At 42.5% G+C, this 23,005-nt stretch overlaps 1 protein-coding gene across 1 annotated transcript in view; it reads left to right on the forward strand.

Annotated features, from left to right (window-relative positions):
• Positions 1-4,399: 4,399 nt before the first annotated feature.
• CLSPN (claspin) overlaps positions 4,400-23,005 on the forward strand; it is a 29,981-nt gene continuing 11,375 nt past the window's right edge. The window contains exons 1-12 of the mRNA XM_025991760.2: positions 4,400-4,550; positions 7,567-7,675; positions 8,195-8,643; positions 9,298-9,462; positions 10,961-11,038; positions 11,369-11,441; positions 12,088-12,196; positions 12,380-12,957; positions 17,917-18,108; positions 20,934-21,187; positions 22,140-22,315; positions 22,652-22,716. Of these exons, the coding sequence (XP_025847545.1) occupies positions 4,527-4,550; positions 7,567-7,675; positions 8,195-8,643; positions 9,298-9,462; positions 10,961-11,038; positions 11,369-11,441; positions 12,088-12,196; positions 12,380-12,957; positions 17,917-18,108; positions 20,934-21,187; positions 22,140-22,315; positions 22,652-22,716 (2,272 nt within the window). The 5' untranslated portion in view covers positions 4,400-4,526. The remainder of the gene's footprint in view (positions 4,551-7,566; positions 7,676-8,194; positions 8,644-9,297; positions 9,463-10,960; positions 11,039-11,368; positions 11,442-12,087; positions 12,197-12,379; positions 12,958-17,916; positions 18,109-20,933; positions 21,188-22,139; positions 22,316-22,651; positions 22,717-23,005) is intronic.

Below are 23,005 nucleotides of genomic sequence, written 5' to 3' on the forward strand. Positions count from 1 at the left end.
ACTACACATGTGTGCTTATTTGCCTGCCTCCAACCAACAATGGGAAGTTCTCTGAGAACAAGACTGTATTTTATTTATTTTTATATTCTCTGTGTTTAGGATAGGCTCAAAATAGATGCTCAAGGTTTGTTCAAGGAGCAGAGGAATATTTGCTAGACACTTGAGCTTGCCAAAAGTTGCACTCAAGGAGCCACTGCATGCAAAATAGCTGATGGTGTGTATGCTGTCATGCCTTGGGAAAATGCCCTGATAGGTTTTTTGTTGTTGTTGTTGCTGTTTTTTAGGCCACAGTATTTTAATTCATTAAATTAATTCATTCAGTATTTCATTCATTCAACAATTATTTAGTAAGCACCCATCATGTGTCAGGTCCTGTGCCCTTTCTCAGGGTCAGGGGGGTACTTAAATTAAGCCATAAAAACAACCCTGGCCTTACAGCACAGCCCTCCCCAGGAGAAGGTTAAACTGTATGGAATTTCAGGATGAAATTATTTTTGAAAGCAGATTCTGGGAGATGTAAGTATTTCACTGCACCAAAAAAAAAGTTAAACAACTCTTTGAATAATTTCAAAATGAAAAAAAAAAAAAGGTTTTTTTGAATAGAGTGGCTGCAGGCAATAGATGGACTGACACGATGAAGGCCTGCCACTTGGTGGCAGTGCTTCTCCAGGAATAAAGATTCAGCCGTCCAGGACTTGAGAAAAGCAAGCCATTTCTCACACTCCAGAGGAATAGTAGTACTAAAACTTTAACATGGGAGGCTTTCTCAATTTGTAGAAAAGGTGAAAATAAAATACATATAATTTAATTAACTTTCTCCCTCCAAAACTTCCATATGCCTTTGGAGTCTGCTTTTGTCTTCCAGTGAGCAAATAAATACAACTTTGGAATGTTAAATCCTGTGGCATTTTTTCATAGACATGTAATCTCAGAATTCCTTTTTTTTTTAAATATTGATTTTCTGTGACATAAGGATAGATTTTAGTGGCGAAAACGTTTCCTAATTCCTATGACCAGATTAGGCGTGGTCAGTACTGCAAAATATTTCCTGTACCGAGTGTCCAGGTGATCTGCCAATTAAGCCCACTGAGAATCCATCTGATCTGATTGGACTGCAGCCAGTGTTTTCTACTTATAAATAATAAAAACAAGGCTCTGAGAAACTAAACGACTTGTCTCAGTTTACAAAACCCTTTATTGGACAGGTTCAGGCTAATCTCCACGAAGTGAACACTGCAGAGATTTCTCTTACTGCCATCAGCTTCATAAACAGAGTTTGCTGGATGACTCACCTTGAGAGTCAAGAGACAGAGAGGAGTCAATGTGACTCCCAGGTTTCTAAATTGGTGAGTGATGGATTATGGTGCCAAAGATCAAAATTGAGAATAAAGATCACTAAGTCCAAATACAGACTTGCTTTAGATTAGCGGAAGTTAATATATAGGATAAAAGATTTCCCCTTTCCAACTCACCATTCTGCTCATTATCCAAATCGGAGCTCTCTTTCTTTGTTTTTCTGGTGACTGAATAGGTGTTCTTCAAAGCGAAAAATGCTAATTACTTCTGAAAATGCTAATATAAGAGTCTTGTCTCACTTCCAAAGGGTGTTCAAGAATAATATAGTTATCGTGACCAAATTAGTTCAAGAAATATTGATTTCAGGGATCCCTGGGTGGCTCAGCGGTTTAGCGCCTGCCTTTGGCCCAGGGCGCGATCCTGGAGTCCTGGGATCAAGTCCCACATCGGGCTCCCGGCATGGAGCCTGCTTCTCCCTCCTCCTGTGTCTGCCTCTCTTTCTCTGTCTGTCATAAATAAATAAATAAATCTTAAAAAAAAAAAAAGAAATATTGATTTCCCTATCATGAACCAGGTATGTTTTAAGCCCTTGGTTCTCAAAGTGTGGTCTCCATACCAGCATATAAGCATCATCTGGAAACTTGTTGGAAATGGAAATTCTCGGGTGTTGGGGGCACCTGAGTGGCTCAGTCGGTTGAGAACCTGCCTTGGGTTCAGGTCATGATCCTGGGGTGCTGGATCCAGCCCTGCATAGGGGAAATCCCTGCTCACCAGGGAGCCTGCTTCTCCCTCTGCTCCTTCCCCGCAGCTTGTGCTCTCTTGCTCTCTCTCTCAAATGAATACATTTTTAAAAAAATCTTTAAAAAAAAAAAAAAAGAAAATTCGGGCAGCCCCGGTGGCTCAGTGGTTTAGCGCCGCCTTCAGCCCAGGGCACCATCCTGGAGACCCGGGATCGAGTCCCACGTCGGGCTCCCTGCATGGAGCCTGCTTCTCCCTCTACTTGTGTCTCTGCCTCTCTCTCCCTCTCTCTCTTATGAATAAATAAATAAAACATTAAAAAAAATAAAATTCTTGGGCCTCACATCAGACATACTAAATCAGAAACTCTGGGAGTGAGTGGGGTTCAGTAACCTTGTTACCAGCTCTTCAGATCATTCTCATCATGCTCCAACTATTCTAGATAGTGAGGATATGGTGGTAAAGGAAAGTATTTGACCTCCTGGAGCAACAATATACAAATAGATAAAAATAAAATTTCAGGCAGACTTGTTATTGGGGAAAACAGAGCAGGGGATGGAGAGATAGTGGAGAGTGTGGCTCAGGCAAGGCCTCTCTGAAGAGTATGAGCTCTGGAGTCAGATTGAGCAGGGTGTGAATATTGGCTCCATCAGTTACTAGCCTTTTAAAGGTTTACTGTCCCGCTAAAGTAGAGACAGTAGCATTACCTACCTTACAAACTTATTCTGAAGACTAAATAAGATGTTTGCAAAATTCTTGCAACCGTTTCTGTCTCAGGGTAAGCCTCCGATAAATGTTAGCCCTGTAGATATGAAGGAGGAGCGCTATAAATGTATATTTGGAAATCATCAGTGTAGAAATAGCAAAGTGGGTGAAAATGTGGCTAGATGGATAGGAGAGAAGAGGATGTATAGCGGGGTCTTGATGTGGGGAGAAAAAGTGGGTTGAGAAGTGGTGGGGAGGTAAAGAAATAAAGATGAGGAAAGAGAATTTTTATCTGAATCCAGCTAAAGCTGGAAACTTGGAAGAGGAAGCCAGGAGTTAAGGTAACTATCCTGGTTTGCCTGGGACTGAGATTCTCGGGAGGTGGACTCTCAACGCTAAAACTGGGAAAGTGGAATGCCTGGGTGGCTCAGTGGTTGAGCATCTACCTTTGGCTCAGGGCGTGATCCTGGAGTCCCAGGATCGAGTCCCACATCAGGCTCCCTGCATGGAGCCTGCTTCTCCCTCTGCCTGTGTCTCTGCCTCTCTCTCTGTGTTTCTCATGAATAAATAAATAAAATCTTAAAAAAAATAAACTGGAAAAGTCGTGGGAAAATTCAGATGAGTTGGTCACCTATCAATGGATAAGATCATGAGAGTGAAGTAGGGAAGGATGGTAACTACTGCGGCCTTCCCTTCTTGGTGCCCTCTGACTTCCTGCTTACAGTCATCTTGTAAAGTCCCTTCCAGGAACTTGACTCAACCGGAAGCCAGAGGGCAAGGGGGCTTGGGTAGTACAGCCGGGAGTGGTCAGCCTGGCCTGGGCAGAGCAGGATAAGGAATGAGAATGGACCTGGAGGGGCAAAAAGACGGTAACCAGCATAGTCACAAGGAATTAGAATCGTCTGGGATTAGTCTGACTCCAGACCTTTTATTCTTCATTCCTGCCTTGTCTGAGGAGTCGAGGAGTGGATGGGTAGGTATTTTCCTACATCCTCAAATTAACTTTAAATAAAATTATAGGGGATCCCTGGGTGGCTTAGCGGTTTAGCACCTGCCTTTGGCCCAGGGCATGATCCTTGAGACCCGGGATTGAGTCCCACGTGGGGCTCCCTGCATGGATCCTGCTTCTCCCTCTGCCTGGGTCTCTGCCTCTCTCTCTCTGTGTGTCTTTCATGAATAAATAAATAAATAAAATCTTTAAAAAAAAATAAAATTGTAAAGGCCATCCAAGGATATTCTTTGGTATCTGAGAAGCCCATAGAACTTTCGTCGATGCTCAGGGGCGTGAATGCTCCGTGTACAAGGAGCAGTGGGACGCAGCTGCTCCCGGGATGGAGGTCCCGGAGAAAACCCCCGCAGGTGTCTTCTAGAAGTGGCCCAGGGATCTTCCCGCTTGAAGGGCTTACTCCTCAACATGCGCTGCAGCAAGGGCCAAAGGTCAAAGCCACCGCTCCCCAGGTAGGGCCTTGCAAGGCCAGAGGGCCCGACCGTCCCGCAGACGGGGCACCGGCCGCCCTGAGCTCGCAGGGACTGGAGCAGCCGGGACCCGCCAAGCCGACCCGGGTTCTATTTGCGAGTCTGGCAGGCGCCGCTTCCTGATTGGTAGGACAGCTCGGGGGCGTGGCCTCGCGCAGAAAGCCGCCTCCGGATTGGTGCAGGTCGTTGGGGCGGGGCCTCCGCGCTGGCTGGGCGCGAAAGCTCGAACAGCGTTGCGGGAGCCGCTGCGCCCGCGCTACGGGAACGCGAGACCTGCCCCGTCACAGCGCAGCGCGGGAGAGGCCGGAGTCATGCCCGGCGAAGTGGTTTCTGAGGTGAGTTAGTGCACAGGCCGTCGTCCGCGGCTGCCGAGGCCCGGCGCCCAGGGGCGGGGATGGGTAAGGGTCGAGCCGGCCCGAGCGGAGCGCGGAGGCGGAGAGGACTACAGCTCCCGGCGTGCCCCGCGGCGGCGGCGGCGCGCTCAGGCTGCTGGGAGGCTCCCACGGCCCCGCGGGCTCGCGGCTCTCCGCTCCCGCCGGGCGCCGGGCTGGCCGCGTCGCTCCTGACTCCTGCGGCGAGCGCAGCCGGCCTCCCCGCAGCTCCTCCGCCCGCCCGGCCGCCCCTGCGGCGCGTTTCCTGCTGCGGGGGCTCTTCCTCGTCTGTCTCCCTTCCCCCAACAGGACGGCGCAGGCGCAGAAGCACCTGGGCTGCTGGGCGGGGCGCGGTTCCCCGGAAGTGGGAGGCGGGGTCTGCTCCGGAGCGGGGCCTCCGGGAGGCGGGGTCTGCGCTGGGGCTCTGAGGTCGTGTGGCTGGGACCAGGGGAGTCACCAGCCTTGGGGGCACCTTTAAGAGGGCTACCCAAAACTCCGTAATCGAGATAGTGTTTTAATCCAGTATTTTATTTTATTTTTTATGATAGAGAGAGAGAGAGAGGCAGAGACACAGGCAAAGGGAGAAGCAGGCTCCATGCAGGGAGCCCGACGTGGGATTCGATCCTGGGTCTCCAGGATCGCGCCCTGGGCCAAAGGCAGGCGCCAAACCGCTGCACCACCCAGGGATCCCTAATCCAGTATTTTAAAATCTTAGATACAGCAAGCAAGCAAGCCAGCCCCTGCCTGCGCTTGCGCTTCTGCACCTCCCCCTAAATCCTGGCCCTGGTTTCAATAAAAATTTTATTAGCAAAAAAAAAAAAAAATTTAGCAAAAGTGGTTGGCTGACCTCGTGAGCCATAGCTTGCCAGTTCCATTTATTTTTAGAAAAAAGTATTGTAAAATAAATAAATAACGACAAAAAAAAAATATTGCACTAAGGTATTAATCTTGATGACCGAGGTTTTGAGACTGGACTTTGTCCTCACCCTGTTCCTGGCGGTGGCTGTTGCTGATATTGGTACAAACTGCCCGGAATTCGGTGATGAGGAGCATCACCATGTGCTGAGTTATGTGGTTGCCAAACTCAGTTTCTGCACCCACAAAGAATCTTAACTGTTTAGGTTGTTGGGAGAACTCAGCACATGCGTGATGATCCTCAGGGGCTCCTCAGTGCCTGTTACCCTAGTTATTATTCAAATAACTGTACCAGACATTTAAATCAATTTAATAGTTGTTTGAGAAATCATTAAGGTGGGAAGTTGCCCGACTACAGTACAGATGTTAATATTTACACACATGCACACCCCACCCCCCCTTAATTGGATTCAGAGCCCTAAGAAAGCCAAGGATGGGCAGCCCCGGTGGCTCAGGGATTTAGCGCCCGCCTTCAGCCTAGGGCAAGACCCTGGAGACCTGGGATCGAGTCCCACGTCAGGCTCCCTGCATGGAGCCTGCTTCTCTCTCTGCCTGTATCTCTGCCTCTCTCTCTCTCTCTGTCTCTCTCTGTCTCTCATGAATAAATAAATAAAATCTTAAAAAAAAAAAAAAAGAAAAAAGAAAAGAAAGCCAAGTATGTAGGAGATCTGGCCTCTAGGGTCAGCCTGGTTGCTAACTAGTCAAGTCACCTAACACCGTCCTGCTCATGTTTTTTATTTGTGACTTTTAAAATGGTTTTATTTGGGAAATTTGAAACCTACATGAACACAGCAAAGTTGGTAAAAAGAACCTATCACCTAACTTCAAGTTATCAAATCATGTCAGTCTTGTTTCATTTATAGTCTCACCCACTTTCCCCCTCACTGGATTATTTGGAAGCATATTTCAGACCTCATTTCATCCACAAATATTTCATTATTAATCTCTACGATAAAGGACTTCCCAAAACAGATAACCACAAATATTATTACTACACCTAAAAAATTCACAATTGTTGTTTAATACTAAATATCTAGTTAGTGTTCAGATTTCTTTGAGTCACATATACATATACTTTCAGTTTATTTGAATCAGGATCCAAAGTCTGCATATTGCAATTGTTGATGTGTGTGTATCTTAACTCCATATAGATCTCCCCATTTGTCTTTTTTTCTTGCAGTTTACTGTTAAGGAAATCCACAGTTTGTACTACAGAGTTTTTCACATCTGGATTGCATCTCTGTGATGTTATTTAACATGTCATTTGGATATACTGAGAAACATTTCAAACAAAAAATGTGTAATAAATGCTTAATTCTTTTGGTTTATGTACCTTACTCAAAGCATTGATTCTGTAGCACTCTTCAAAGATGAACAATGAATTTTTTTGTTCAATAATTCCTTTTTTTAAAGATTTTATTTATTTATTTATTTTAAATATTTATTTATTTATTTATTCATTCATTCATTCATTTATTCATGAGAGACACACAGAGAGAGGCAGAGACACAGGCAGAAGGAGAAGCAGGCTCCGTGCAGGGAGCCCGATGTGGGTCTTGATCCCGGGACTCCAGGATCATGCCCTGGGCTGAAGGCAGGCGCCAAACCGCTGAGCCACCCAGGGATCCCCTTATTTTATTTTTTAAAAGATTTTATTTATTTATTCATAGAGACGCAGAGATACAGGCAGAGGGAGAAGCAGGCTCCATGCAGGGAGCCCAACGTGGGACTCGATCCTGGGTCTCCGAGGTCACGCCCTGGGCTGAAGGTGGCTCTGAACCACTGAGCCACCCGGGCTGCCCCTAAGGTTTTATTTTTAAGTAATCTCTACACTCATCCTGGGGATTGAACCCACAATTCCAAGATTGAGAGTCTTATGTTCCACTGAACCAAACCAGCCAGACACCCCTTGTGCAGTAATTCTTAATGTCATCCCTTCTTTGAACCATTGTATTGGTCTTTTCCTTACTTGAGTCTTATGGTCCTATGATGATTTGTGAATCATTAGATATTTAGAGCTTTTTGTCATCAGCTAGTTAATGCAAAGTGTGTTCTCATTTTCTAGGTTCACCTAGAAATCAGTGATCCAAAGCTCATTTCACAGGAAGGAGCCAATAGTCCTTCAGACAGTGGACAAGGCAGCTGTGAAACAATTGTGCCCTTGAGTGATGGAGGTTTGTAAATAGTGATTTATTTTTAAGAATAGAATGTAGGAGCTTGGGTTGTAAGTGGACTGGATTAATTTCATTATCCTTTTGTTTCGTTAAATTATTCTTAACCGTATTATTTGTCTTATTTATTATATAAACAAAATAATAGTGCTTGTAGCCTTTTGACATTAGCTATTTCTATTATGTTATTAAATGTATAAAATGTCTAGAAGCTACCACATTGCCTTGTTGCATGCATTCATCCTTTAATAAAAGGATTTTTAACATCTGCCAGAAGAATTAGAACAACTTTACACTTTGTAAATATATATAATTACATTTCTCAGTAAGAGACATTTTTCTAGGGAAAATGTTTTTCAAAACCTATTTTTAGATTTGCTTTGCTACAATCAGTTCTTAGTGGTAGTTACATAATTTCACAAGGTGACATAGCACTTGGATAATTGGATATTTTTGAAGAGCAGTGGGACTAGGAGGAGGGCCGAATGACAGTAGACCTCTAAAAAAAATTGTTTCCTCCAGATTCAGATGAAGAGATATTCACGAGTAAGAAATTGAAAAGCAAGAAGGTGCTACAAGACAGTGATTCTGAGAGAGAGGACACAAATGCCTCCCCAGAGCAAACTCCCTATGATAGTGTTGAGGAGGAAAATAAAGAGAATTTATATGCCGGAAAAAATGGAAAAGTCAGAAGGATTTACAAAACTCTGGCAGACAGTGCTGAAAGTGACATCGAGGAGTCTTTGTATCAGGAAAATCTTGAAACCCAGGTGATGCCTTGCTTAGAGCAGAGTCTCCAATCTGAAAACTCTGTGGACTTCACAGTCGACAGAAAGATTTCCAAAAAACCCAAACGTGATAAAGAAGGAATTGAAGGAAAAGCAAAAGTAAAATCAAAGAGAAGACTTGAGAAAGAGGAAAAAAAGATGGAAAAAATCAGGCAGCTAAAAAAGAAGGAAATGAAAAGTGAGGTATGTTTAAAAGAACAAATTTGTTCTTTCTAAGGTGGATGAACTTAACATCTTAGAGCAAGTTGCTTTTAGTTCTTGAGGTTTCTGCACCCAGAATATAGCTTTGAGTTGATTGTTTTGCGTTGCAAGTATTGAGATAATGGAATTTAAAACTTGCTGGTCTCATTCTCCATTTTAGATAAATAGGGGACACTTCCAAATAAAGTAGATTTCTGATTTTCTTTGCAAGCGTATGGAATAACTGCTGCTTCTGATTTGATGAAAATTAACTTTCAGAGGAGAATTTTTTAGGCATCCATATGTCAAGTCTGGTTTGCTGCCTAGAGAAACCATCTTCAAGTTTTATAAAGTAGTTGCTTAATAAGTATTTAATTGATTTTGCAAAAAATATATATACTGTTTATTAAGTTGGTTTTGGGCAGTAAAATCACAGCATGGACCTCAAAGGATGACTGTGGGTAGGGGCCCAGGAGACTGTTCAAAAATGCCATATATTAAAAAATAATAATAAAATAAATAAAAAACAAAATGCCATATATTTGTCTATTGATGTACTATGGGCTTTTCATTGCCTGATCCAAATTAGCTTATTATATTGTGGAATATTGGAGTTTGAGTGATTGGATTTAGCTTTTTTCTTTATGCATTATCCAGGAAGATGATGTGAAACAGCCATTTAATGATAGTGGCTGTCTTCTCGTGGATAAAGACCTTTTTGAAACTGGGTTGGAGGAGGAGGAAACTAACTCTGCATTGGAAGACGAAGAGTCTTTGGAATCAATAAGGGCAGCTGTGAAAAACAAAGTAAAAAAGCACAAGGCAAGTAAAAGATGATTGCGTAAGAGCTAACTCACTGCTTCTAACCTTTGCTTTATTTTCTGATTTACTGTTGGAAGTTTTTTTTTTTTTAACTGAAGAAAAACATGTGGCAATTGATTTAAGTTTTCTGGCCGTTAATTTTGGAATTAGGCAGTACAAGTGATAGACGTGCTAACTTGTGTGGAAGCTAGTATTTTGACTACCCTCATAGGAATGTCAGGGGGAAAAAAGTGAGCCTTTATATTGTATAAGAAACAGGTATGAATGGGACAGAGATATAAGTTTTATTATCCTGTGGCCTCTAAGAAATGAACCTAAAGTGTTTCTGGTGGGGCGTCTGGGTGGTTCAGTCGGTTAACTGCCTGCCTTTGGCTTAGGTCATCATCTTAGGGTCCTGGGATCCAGTCCCGCATGGTCCTCCCTGCTCAGTGGGGAGTCTGCTTCTCCCTTTCCCTCTGCCTCTCCCCTTGCTTGTGCACACATGTTCTCTCTCGTGTGCTCAAATAAAGAAATAAAATCTAAAAAAAAAAAAAAAAAAGTGTTTCTGGGAAGGTATCAGTAGTGAAACATCATTGTCCCGAGTGTTTGGAAGTACAATTATTCTTGCTAAGATTATCTTTAGCTCCCTGGGAGTTATTGGGAAAGATAATAAAGGAGTGTAAGAAATGAGAGCTCAAGCTCCATTTGAGGCAGCAGAGTTTTTTCTAAGCTTTATAGGGATGCTATATGTTTATTTTTTTAAAGATTTTTAAATATGGGGATCCCTGGGTGACTCAGCGGTTTGGCGCCTGCCTTTGGCCCAGGCGCTATCCTGGAGACCTGGGATCGAGTCCCACATTGGGCTCCTGGCATGGAGCCTGCTTCTCCCTCTGTTTGTGTCTCTGCCTCTCTCTCTCTCTGTGTCTATCATAAATAAATAAATAAATAAATAAATAAATAAATAAATAAATAAATAAATAAATAAGATTTTTAAATATGTCTCGAGAGAGGCAGAGACACAGGCAGAGGGAGAAGCAGGCTCCCTTTGGAGAGCCTGATGTGGGACTCGATCCCAGGACCTCAGGATCACAACCTGAGCTAATGGCAGATGCTCAACCACTGAGCTATCTAGGTAACCCGGGATGCTATATGCTTAAAACTTTCTATTTAATAATTATTGACTTGTTATTAATGTAGCGTGATGTGATGTTGGGATACAAAAGCAATCTTTTGAGTAGGCAATTTCCTCTTATTTCAGCTTAATTTTTTTTTAATAATGTTTTTAAAGATTTATTTCCTTGAGAGAGCGAGTGAGTAGGGGGAGGGACTGGGGAGAGAGAGAGAATGCCAAGCAGACTCCCTGCTCAACACAGAGCCCCACAAAGGCTGAATCCCATAACCCACGAGATCATGACCTGAGCTAAAATCATGACTTGGTCGCTTAACCGACTGAGCCACCCAGGCGCCCCTTAGGTATAATTTTTGTCCATATTTTTCAGCTTGTAATCTTCTCTTTTAGGAAAAGGAACTGTCTTTGGAAAGTGGAGTCTATCCATTTGAAGAAGAGACTGAGCTATCCAAAGGCACCATAAGGAAGGTGAGATAGAGCTCTGTACAATTGTCATGTTGATTTTCTTTCTCCAGGAGATGGTGAATTTCTGAGGGATAAATATTTTATCAAATCTGTCACAGTTTCCTGGTGCCCAAGATATTGCTTTGTACGTGGTAGGGACACAAATATGGACTGTATTGAATTAATTCTATGTGATCTACAAATAAATGATATCTTTGAGTTTATATTGTACTGAATCTATTAGTGCTTGCTTTTCCCTCTCCATCCTTTTTCTTGGAAAGGGCAAACTCTTGAAGGATGAATATCTTTCTGAATAATAGCATTAATGTAGTCTCATTTTTTGTTTTCTTTAAGGAAAGGAAGGCAGCCCGATTAAGTAAGGAAGCATTAAAAAGACTGCATAGTGAGACTCAGCGCCTTGTTCGAGGTAACGTAAGCGAGTACAGTAACTTTGAGGCAAATCACAATATTTCTTTGTAGGCTCAACTTGGCCGTGGCAAAATATTTTTTTAAAGATTTTGTTAGAGCGCGAGTGCACAAATGGCGGAGTTGGGGTGGAGGGAGAAGCAGACTCTCCACTGAGCAGGGAGTCCAACACGGGGCTTGATCCCAGGACCCTGAGATCATGACCTGAGCCCAAGGTAGATGCTTAACCAAGTGAGCCATTCACGATCAGTTTGATTTCACAACCAGATTTAAAAGCCACCGGTCTTCAGGGAGTTCTTTTGTACTTAGATCCTGTCTTTATTAGGGCAGCCCTGGTGGCTCAGCGGTTTGGCGCCTGCCTTTGGCCCAGGGCGTGATCCTGGAGACCCGGGATCGAGTCCCATGTCGGGCTCCCTGCATGGAGCCTGTTTCTCCCTCTGCCTGTGTCTCTGCCTCTCTCTCTCTCTCTCTCTGTCTCTCATGAATAAATAAATAAAATCTTAAAAAAAAAAAATCCTGTCTATTAAAGCCAGGATTGTTTTCTATTTCTGGTGATGGCTTTCACTGTACTGTTTAGTTAACTGGATATGAAGTGACATTTCAGAATATACAGTAAATTTATTTGCTTCTTTTGTTTGATTTTATAGAGTCTGCGCTTAATCTTCCATATCATATGCCTGAGAATAAAACCATTCATGATTTCTTCAAACGTAAACCCCGACCCACTTGCCAGGGGAATGCCATGGCACTACTGAAGTAAGAACTCTCTTTCCTTGTGATTATAATTTTTGCAAATACTCAGTTTTATAATAAACATCTGGTGTAAAAAGTTCAGATTCCTAACTCATCAAACTGATTTAGCTGAATATCATTATATACTGAGATGAGAGTTTCCCACTTAGGATAATTTTCAACGTCAGCTCATTTTCCCTTCTCTAGGTCATCTAAGTATCAGTCAAGCCATCACAAAGCATCCATAGACACCACAAATACAAGCGAGAAGAATAATGACCACCAAAGCAAAGATTCTGAGCAGACAACAGGTGCGGGATATGAAATGGACATTAATGCACTCCCTGCAGCTTCAAATGAAGCCCAGATCACTACTGGATCAGAGGAGTCTTGCAGTAAGGATGTGATGGGAAGTGAAGAGCAAGAAATTCAGGAGAAACAGAAGCAGAGTGACGACAGACCTTCACCTGAGGACAGCTACGTGGCTCAGCAGGAATCCAGCTCCCTCGGGAATGAGGACAATGAAGAGTATCAGGCCGGAGGGCTTGTGGCACCTGAACCTCATTCTCTGGAGGGAGAAGAAGGCCTGAAGAAAACAGAAGAAGCAGATGAGAAGGTGGAAGAGCCCAGGCAGCAAACTAAATCCATAATTATGCAACCTGAAAAAGTGAGGAGGTTCACACTGGATAGACTTAAGCAACTGGGAGTAGATGTTTCCATTAAACCTCGGCTGGGTGCTGATGAAGATTCCTTTGTGATACTTGAAGAACCTGAAACCAACAGAGGTAATCCTTTGAATTGTGGGGGAGCCTCCAGAGTAATTTATTCTGGCAGCTTTCTAGTATTTGCTCCTGTGGAGGCTAGAGAACGCAGGAGGAAATGATAACCACATGTGATCTTATGCTGTAGTTGTACCAGATATTGGTAAAATTCTATTTAGATAAATCTGGCAGGCCATCAGAATGTTCTCAACCTTGTTTAAAACAGGAAGCTTGTTGATAGGTTAGTACACAAAAGAGATGCATTGGCTGTTGTGTATGGCATGACATTCAAAAAAGCATTATTCATTGTTTTCACCATTAAAGGGAGACCTTTTAGTTTGGTAAATTGTTTGCAAAAAGCTTATTTTTTCCCCTACTATTTAACAAATATTAAATTATCCATGACATGCAAGGTGTTGTAGGGCATACCAAGAGAAATCTGACATTTATTGTACGTTTAAGCTACTTACGCTCTCGTATGGGAGATAAGTATGCAAGTAACAGTAATACCAGAGAGAAGGTGGAAATTGACATCTATAATGAATGTGTGTCACTGATAATTGGAAAAATTAAATGAACAAAAGGGAAAAGTAGTCTTTGCCAAAAGAAACATTTAGAATAAAGTGCTGGGGCAGTTTAGAGGAAGGATTAGTTTCTTCCAATAGGTGGGTAGAAGAAGGCTTGAAGAGTAGGTGGGTGTAATTACTTGTTCACTGCCTTTCCTTTTATACTTTGAATAGGGATCTTCTAGCTTATTCCCTACTCTATCACCAGTACTTCCACAGTGGATGACATATTATAGGCGTTTATATTGGATGAGTGAATGAATGAATGCTCCTTCAAGACAGAGTTTAAATATTACCATATTAGGTAGACTTCCTGATTAGTAGGCGGAATTGGGTGTTCCCTCCTCTGCATTGAGGCCATATGGCGTGATAAGAGCTTAGACTCTGTAGCAAGACCAAGGTTTGAATCTAGACTGTGCTACTCATTGTTTAACCTTGAGTGTGCCATTTGACCTCTCTGAGGCACCTTAAGGAAAAAAGAAAGAAAGAAAAAAGAAAATCCAGTTCACAGGACTATAGTGAAGATTTGTTGAAGTAAGGCATAGAAATGCATAAGGAAGCACTCAAATAGTGGCTCCTACTTCTATTATTAGTGAAATTATTTACATCGTAACCATAACAGCTTATGGTTGGCAGGTGCTCTGTCATCGACAGTATCTGGTGTGTAAATTATGCCCAGAGATTCTGTTGATTGAATGAGTGGGCTTTTTGGAAGTGGAGAGAAGGACACTCTTCGAAGGGACAAGAAGAGCTCTGCATGGTACATATTGGGAGGATGTGTGAGTCAGTTTAACCAGAGCAGGACGTGGAGTGAAAGGTTTGTGTAACAGAACTAACGTAGCTCCATTAGCAAAGAAGCAGGGAAATAAGCTGTTGCCCGGAACACGGAGGGAAAGTTTTGTGGTGTGGGAGTTATCTAAACAGCTCCAGAGTAAGAAAGGGGGAAGCAACATTTCTTGAGTACTTAACAATACTAAACACTGTGAGATTTTTTTTATTTGGGACTTGAAGCTCTCTAAACAGTTCTGGACTGAGACAGGAAAGGGAAGAAACCTTTTTCATGAGTACCTACTACATTAGACACTGATAGATTCTCTATTATTGTTATTAATTCTCGTAGCCCCAGGTATTATTTTGCAGTGAAGAGACAGAGACTTGGAGAGGCTGGGTAATTTTTCCAACATTACTTGGCTTATATAGGGAACTAGCACAGTGCCTGGCACATAGTAGGCATTTATTTTTAGGTCGGAATATGTTTTCCTTCAGAAATAGTATTTGACATCGAAGTTGGATTTCCATACCAGCCAGTTCCATATTTCTGAAGTTAGGATCAACTTTTATTTATCTGTGCAATAAACCTTTATTTAGCATGGTGTCGGATGCTTTGTATACAAGACATTGTCCCTGCTCTCAAGGAAGTTAAAGCCTGGTAGTAGTGACAGACAGGCAAACAGAGCATTCATTACACGATTGGATAGGAAATGCGTGTATTCTCTGAGCCTGGAGGAAGGGTACCTCACTTGGAATGTCTCTTGGGGAGTCAGGAACATTTCCGAAAGGAACTGATACCAGAGCTGAGTCCTGAAAGCCTAGTAGAGATACCAAGGCAGACAAGTGAGGGAGGGCATTCCTGGCAGAGGGAAGAGACCCACAAAAGATCCAACAATGACAAGAGAAAGTACAGGGTGTTCTGGTGAGCTGGAGTGAAGATTGCAAAGGCATTGAGGATGGGTAACTGGAGGCCAGATCATACAGGGCTTTGAGGCCATGGTAGGAGCTTGGACTTTTGCCTTTTGTTAGTAGAGGGCCACTGAAAAACTTTTAGCAAAGGAAATGACCCAATCAGATACTCATTTTGGGGAGGTCAATCTGGTGGCAAGTATGGTGGACACATTGGAAGGAGTTAAGAATAAAAGTAGTAGGAACAGCTTAGTTTCCTTAACCTCACATAGAGTAGGGTTTCCATGAGAAAACGCATGTAGATCTAAACATCGGGGTACTAGAAATGTGTAACTCCTGCTGCCTGCAATAGTGTAGAGGATCATCTCTGCCCTTAATTCCTCTGTTTTTCTGGACTAAGAACAATGGGGATGAGCATAGTTTTAGATTCATGCTGCTGGTGGAAACCTAAGCTGGAGCAGAGACCCTTCAGTTAGGACATGAATGGATCCTGGAAAAAGACTGGTGGACGGAGAGGAACCTGAGCAGGATTTCTAGGGCAAGGAGGAAGATGGTTGAGTCATGTAGTAAAGGGCAAGGAAAGCAGGTGTCCTGATGTGTTGGAGAGGAAGAGCTCTAAGGACCCTGGCTTTCTCTAGAAGAATGAAGGCAACTCCTCTGCCTCATTATTATTTTAGGTCCCAAGCAAATCTTGCTCCACATCCATTTGTTTTATTCTGTTAGTGCCAATAACGACCTGCCTATTTCTGTTGGCTTTCCACTTCCATCCCGCCATTGCTTCCAGCCTCACTGAACCACCATGCGGGTGCAAACTCACATCTTCTCTCCTTACACTTTTGTTTGTTAGGTAAACATATCATCCTTTGGAGCTGGATTTTTGCTACTTGATTATACTAGGAACTCAGAATGAAAAGGTTTCCTTCCATTTCTTCTGTTCCCTTTTAAGGAAGGAAGTACCACATCTAGCTGGTAACTGTAAAACCACTAAAATACAATTCGAGTGCATTTTAGAAAAAGAACCAAACGTGGAGTGTTCTGGACATCTTATATAGAAGAGAAAGTTTGTGAAAATATCCAGGATCCCTCGACCCCAAAGGAATCTTTTCTGTTTGTAACTGTCAGCTCTCTTAAAACAGCCCACAGTGATATGATGTCTCCCACAGAGGCAGCAGGTGATGGTGCCAGATAGCAGCTAGCTGAGGGAGAAAGGAGAAAGAAATTCTGAGCTATTACAGCAATGGGGAAGTGAGGAGAGGCACTATTGCCGTTGGACCACTGAACCTACTGCTCCCAGTATATATAGTCCCCTCCGTAAGATAAGTGTGGTATAGAGGCCACCTGTAAATAGAATTTCCTTTCTGATTATATTGATTGTACAAGTTTAACAGTCTCACCAACAGACTTTTCTAGTCCTGTTGCTAGGTTACATCACTGGATGAATTGTCATTTTTTTCCTTTTTTTTTAATATATATATATTTTTTAAATTTTTTTAAAGATTTTATTTATTTATTTATAGAGATGCAGAGAGAGAGAGAGAGGCAGAGACACAGGTAGAGGGAGAAGCAGGCTCCATGCAGAGAGCCTGACGTGGGACTCGATCCCAGGACTCCAGGATCATGCCCTGGGCTGCAGGTGGCGCTAAACCGCTGCGCCACCGGGGCTGCCCCCCCCTTTTTTTTTAATTGACCTTCCCTGTGTTTAGTAAGATTGCTAATAAATAGTGAAATGTTCAGAATAGGGAATTTTTTTTAAAAGGGTGGAACTTATGAAAAATTAAGCCATTGGATGATTAATAATTATGGTATTATTAATGGTCCTACCAGTTTAATATATTTTTTTCAAGAATTGCATACATTTAGGGTGCTTGGGGTGGCTCAGTCAGTTAAGCATCTGCCTTCAGCTCAGATCATGATCTTGGAGTCCTGGGATCGAGCCCCACATCAAGCTCCCTGCTCTACAGGAAGCCTGCTTCTTCCTCTCCCTCTGCCTGCTGTACCCCCACTGCTTGTGCTTGCTCACGCTCCCTCTCTCTATATCAAATAAATAATTAAAAATCTTTTTTTTAAGATTTATTTATAAATTTCATTCATTCATTCATTCATGAGAGACAGAGAGAGAGGCAGAGTCACAGGCAGAGGGAGAGGCAGGCTCCACGCAGGGAGCCTGATGTGGGACTCGATCCCAGGTCTCCAGGATCAGGCCCTGGACTGAAGGCGTCGCTTAAACCGCTGAACCACCCAGGCTGCCCTTAAAAGTCTTTAGAAAAAAAAAAAGCATTGCATACATTTAGAAACATCAGTTATAGGGATCCCTGGGTGGCGCAGCGGTTTAGTGCCTGCCTTTGGCCCAGGGCGCGATCCTGGAGACCCGGGATCGAATCCCACGTCGGGCTCCCGGTGCATGGAGCCTGCTTCTCCCTCTGCCTATGTCTCTGCCTCTCTCTCTCTGTGTGACTATCATAAATTTAAAAAAAAAAAAAAAAAACACATCAGTTATAAATTTCTACCCTAAAATGATTTTTGAGGAAGAACAGTTGCAACATTTCATTAGTCTGGGTTAACTTACATGAATTTGACAGAGGTGTTAGTAGCAAAGGAGTTTTTGGTGTCTTTGGATGTTTTTTTCCCCCTACAACTTTGTTGATCTTAAAAACTTAAGCTATGAGTCTTAACTGGAATCTTAAAGGAAAGAGTTTAAGCGTGGAAAACTGACATACTGGTTGGTGTTTGGATCTAGAACTGGAAGCCTTGAAGCAGCGTTTCTGGAAGCATGCGAATCCAGCAGTCAAACCCAGGGCTGGTCAGAAGGTGAATGTGAACATCATAGTGAAAGGCTTGGGCACTGATGGGAAGGAAGAGCTGAAGGCAGACGTGGTGCCTGTGACTTTGGCGTCTGAGAAGCTGGATGGAACAAGCCGCACAAAGCCAGGTATTTGGGTTCATGTTTTTGTTTATTTGATTGCTTTATGCTTTGTATACTGATGATCTTTGTGGCTACTGAAGACACTATAGTGGGGACCCCTGGGTGGCTCAGTGGTTGAGCGTCTGCCTTCAGCTCAGGTCATGATCCTGGGGTCCTGGGATCGAATCCCTCATCAGGCTCCCTGCTCTGTGGGGAGCCTGCTTTTCCCTCTCACTCTCCCTCTGTGCTTACTCTATCTCTCTCAAATAAATAAAATTGTTAAAAAAAAATAAGTAAAAATAAATAATTTTTAAAAATTAATTAAAAGATAAAAAACTATAAACATTGTAGAAAATACAAAGAGGGGATCCCTGGGTGGCGCAGTGGTTTGGCGCCTGCCTTTGGCCCAGGGCGCGATCCTGGAGACCCGGGATCGAATCCCACGTCGGGCTCCCGGTGCATGGAGCCTGCTTCTCCCTCTGCCTGTGTCTCTGCCTCTCTCTCTCTCTCTCTCTCTGTGTGTGACTATCATAAATAAATAAAAAAAAATTAAAAAAAAAAAAAGAAAATACAAAGAAAGAATAAAGAAAAAACTCTACTATCCTCTATCACAGGCACCTATAATTGTGTATCCTTTTTTAAAAAAATTTTATTTATTTGAGAGAGAGCATGGGTGCAAGCAGCGGAAGGGGCAGAGACAAAGAGAGAGAGAATGTCAAGCAGACTTCTTGCTGAGCACAGAGCCCCACAGGGGGCTCGATCCCACGATTGTGAGATCATGACCTGAGCTGAAATCAAGAGTCTATCACTTCACCGACTGAGCCACCCAGGCATCCCTATTGTGTATCCTTTTAATCTCCTTCTGCAGGGCCCCTGGGTGGCTCAGTGGTTGAGGGTCTGCTTTTGACTCAGGTCATGATCCCAGGGTTCCGGGATTGAGTCCCCACATCAGGCTCCCAGGCAGCCTCTCTGTTTATCATGAATAAATAAATAAAGTCTTAAAAAAAAGATATCTTGGGGGATCCCTGGTGGCTCAGCGGTTTAGCACCTGCCTTTGGCCCAGGGTATGATCATGGAGACCCGGGATCGAGTCCCACGTCGGGCTCCCTACATGGAGCCTGCTTCTCCCTCTGCCCATGTCTCTGCCTCCCCCCTCTCTCTCTCTCTCTGTCTCTCATGAATAAATAAATAAAATCTTTTAAAAAAAAACTCTTTGCATGTATGTATATATATGTTTTTTTTTATTTTTTTATTTTTTAAAGATTTTATTTATTCATGAAAGAGAGAGAGAGAAAGAGAGAGGCAGAGACACAGGCAGAGGGAGAAGCAGGCTCCATGCAGGGAGCCCGACGTGGGACTCGATCCCGGGTCTCCAAGATCACACACCGGGCCAAAGGCAGCGCTAAACTGATGAGCCACCAGGCTGCCCTATATATGTTTTTAGAAACAAACAATAATGTTGATCATATTATGCATTCTGCTTTCTAATCTGCTTTTTTGTTTTAACAATGTCTGTTGTCCCCACTCCCACTTTGAAAGTACAATAAATAGGTCACATAGAAAAAATTGAGACACTGAGGAAAATGTATGAAATGGAACATTAGTCTTCCTAAAGGCAGCTGTTAACCATTTCTTGTGTCCTAGGAAGAAAATTAATATGCATACACCATTGTGTGTGTGTGTGTGTGTGAGAGAGAGAGAGAGAGAGACAGACAGACGGATAGACATTGGATACTTACTCTCCGCCAGGCACTGCTCTAGGTGCTTTACTGTAAATAATATTAGTATCTTTATTTTATATATGAGGAAACTGGTAGGCAAAGCATTTAAACAACTTGCTCAAGATTAAACAGCTCGTAAGCAGTAGAACCAGCAGCCTTATCCATAGTACCTAACTTCAGAGCTCAGATACACATTATTTTGCTTTTGAGGGTTTTTTTAAAACAGCCGCATAATATTCCCCTGTGCTACTGTAACAGGATTTGTTTGACCATACTGCTGTTACTGGGCATCTTGTTTATTCCAGTGTTTGGCATTTCATACAGTGTTGCACCTCAGTATCAGGTAGTTGGTGTAGTGGATGCAGAGTTACTTACAGTGGAATCATGGAGTCAGATTTTGATAGATAGCATCCCATTGTCCTCCAAAATAGCTGCACCAACTTACCTGCTGAATCACAGTATAAAAGAGTTCCAGTTTCCTCTTAGCAAGAGATATTATCAAACCTAATTTTTGCCAGATATTTAAAAAATGCGATCTCTTATTTTGATTTGTATCTCTTTAATTAGAACTAAGGTGAGGGATGCCCAACTGGCTCAGTTGGTGGAACATGTGACTCTTGATCTTGCAGTTGTGAGTTCAAGTGCCATGTTGGGTATAAAGATTACTTAAAAATAAAATCTTAAGAAAGAAATGAGGTTAAGCATTACTTTTGTTTATTAACCACATATGTTCGTTTCTTCTTTGAACATACCCTTTGCCCATTTTACTCTTGAATTGTTTCTTCTTTTCTTTAATACAGGCAAGTTTATCAGTGTTGTCCTTCATGGCTTCTGAGCCGGAGATTTTCAGAGTCCTACTCTTCCGCCCCTTTTTTGCCTTCTTTAATAACTTTATAATTTCTGTACAGTTTATTGACCCAGGGTGTAGGACATCACTATGGAAGTTCTCTTTTACACTTTAGTTCATAATCTTATTTGTTAAGATAACAAAAGCTTAGAGTACTAAGGTCTCTGATTTTCCTTTGAAGATGTGACTGCAACACTTCTGGAGTTCCCTGAAATGCACACTTCCATGATTGCAGTAGGTAATCGGTCATTATGTCTAACGTGTTTCTTCATATTTTTGTTCAGGTGAAAAGCTTCAGGTGCTGAAAGCCAAACTGCAGGAAGCGATGAAACTCCGTAGGCATGAGGAACGCCAAAAGCGCCAAGCCTTATTTAAATTAGACAATGAGGATGGATTTGAAGAAGAGGAGGAGGAGGAGGAAGAAATGACGGACGAATCGGAGGAAGATGGAGAAGAGGAGGAAGATGGAGATTTAGAGGAAGAAAAGGAGGAAGAGGGAGATTTAGAGGAAGAAGAGGAGGAAGAAGGCAATCAGGAGGTTCTGACAATTATTTAATTTTGTTACTTGGTCAAGGTAGATAAGGGAAAGAGAAAATCGGATTTGAATAAGAGTAGAGTAAGTATGTTGAATTGTGTAGGAGATTTCAGGGGCAGAGATTGCGTAACTAGCTCATATGTACCAAAGTTCAAGTGCATTCAGTTCCGTCAGCACCTTTGGCTACCTGCAGTTCACGGAGCTCTACCTTTGGCTCTACCTGTTAGTCTACTTATTGAAATCTAAGGCTAAAATGGAAGTGGCTTTATATTAATAGATACTTTTATCTTCGTTGTTTATGTAGTTTTCTCTATTCAGAATGAACAGCAGTCTTAACCTTGGTCAGGTTGAGGTCTGGAATAAGTTCTCAGGCAGGCTGAGACCTTCCTGAGTCTCTTTCTTTCTTCACTGAGAAGGGTATTTGTAAAAGGGCCTCTTGCCCTTTTTCCATCGTGTTGTTTTCTGCTTAGGTAAGATAGATAATAAAAAGAAAAAAACCACTAAGAAAAACAAATAATAATGAAACAGATAAGCCCCTTTGTTGGAACTCTGCAGTCACTGTAAGAGTTGGTTCACGTTTATCCCTGGGTAAAGCAAGAAAGCAGGGGCTGAACTGGGCAGCATGTCACAGCCTGTTTTTGGTCTGAGGCCACTAGTTGTCCTGCAATCTCAGGCTACTTGTTTAACCTCTCATTGCCTCGGTAAAGTGATAACCCAGTCTTCTTTCATAATCTCGTAGCAATTTAAGGAGGGTAAAAGGTAAAATAAGTACAAAAGAGCTCCTGGAGTGTCAGGGAAAATTATGTTACTGACAGTGATTACACCAAGCTTCCTTCAGGTCTACCGTTTGAGCTTTAAGATGTGAACTGTAACCAAGCAGCCGTATGTCAGGCTAACAGCCTATTTGCTTTTAAATTTTTTGACTTTCTGTTTTGGGGCAATGTGTTTGGTGAAGAATGCAGAATTCCTTCTCAGTGGTGAAGAAATAGAAACCAAAGAAGAGAAAGAAATGGATAAAGACAATAGTGATGGCAGTAGTGACATTAGCAAGTCCATTGGCCTCTCTGTCCCCAAGCCTCTGTCATCTGATTCTACCTTGCTTCTATTTAAGGACAACTCTTCTAAGATGGGGTAAGTAATTCTCTCAAGGGAAAGATAAGACTCCCTTGGGTTTGCCTCTCTCATAAGAAGCAGAGACATGGAGTGGCTGGGTGGCTCAGTCAGTTAAGCGTCCAACTCTTGACTGCAGCTCAGGTCATGACTTCATGGGTGGTGAGATCGAGGCCTATATCTCGCTCCAGGCTCAGTGGAGATTCTGTTTGAGAATCTTCCTCTTCCTCTTCCCTCACTTGTGTGCATTCTCTCTCTCTTTCTCCCTCTTTCTCTCTCTCTCTCTCAAATAAATAAATCTTTTAAAAAAAAATAAGTAGCAGAAACAGGTAAACAATTTTCTTTCTTGTTTCATAGTTACTTTCCTAGTGAAGAAAAATCAGAAACAGATGAAATCTCAGGCAAAAGGTCTAGCAAACTGGGTAAGTCATGACTCTTATGCAGAACTTGACTTTTCTTAGCTCCTCTAGTTTTGGTACTGAAGGCCTACAATTCCATAAGATTTGCATTTTTTTGAACCCAGCAGACTTTTCTCCATCTTCCCTGTGGCAATGAAAGGAATTTATGAGTTAGAAAATTTTTCTGAAAGGAATTAACGAATTAGAAGATTTTTCTCGGGTCTGGTTTTGAAATTTTGTATTGCGTTTCTTCACAGTTGAACATGGACATATAATATGTCCTTAGTAGTGTGTGTTGATTAACTGAGCCGTG

This window comes from Vulpes vulpes, chromosome 10, assembly GCF_048418805.1.
Source record: "Vulpes vulpes isolate BD-2025 chromosome 10, VulVul3, whole genome shotgun sequence".
Classification (NCBI taxonomy): Eukaryota; Metazoa; Chordata; class Mammalia; order Carnivora; family Canidae; genus Vulpes; species Vulpes vulpes.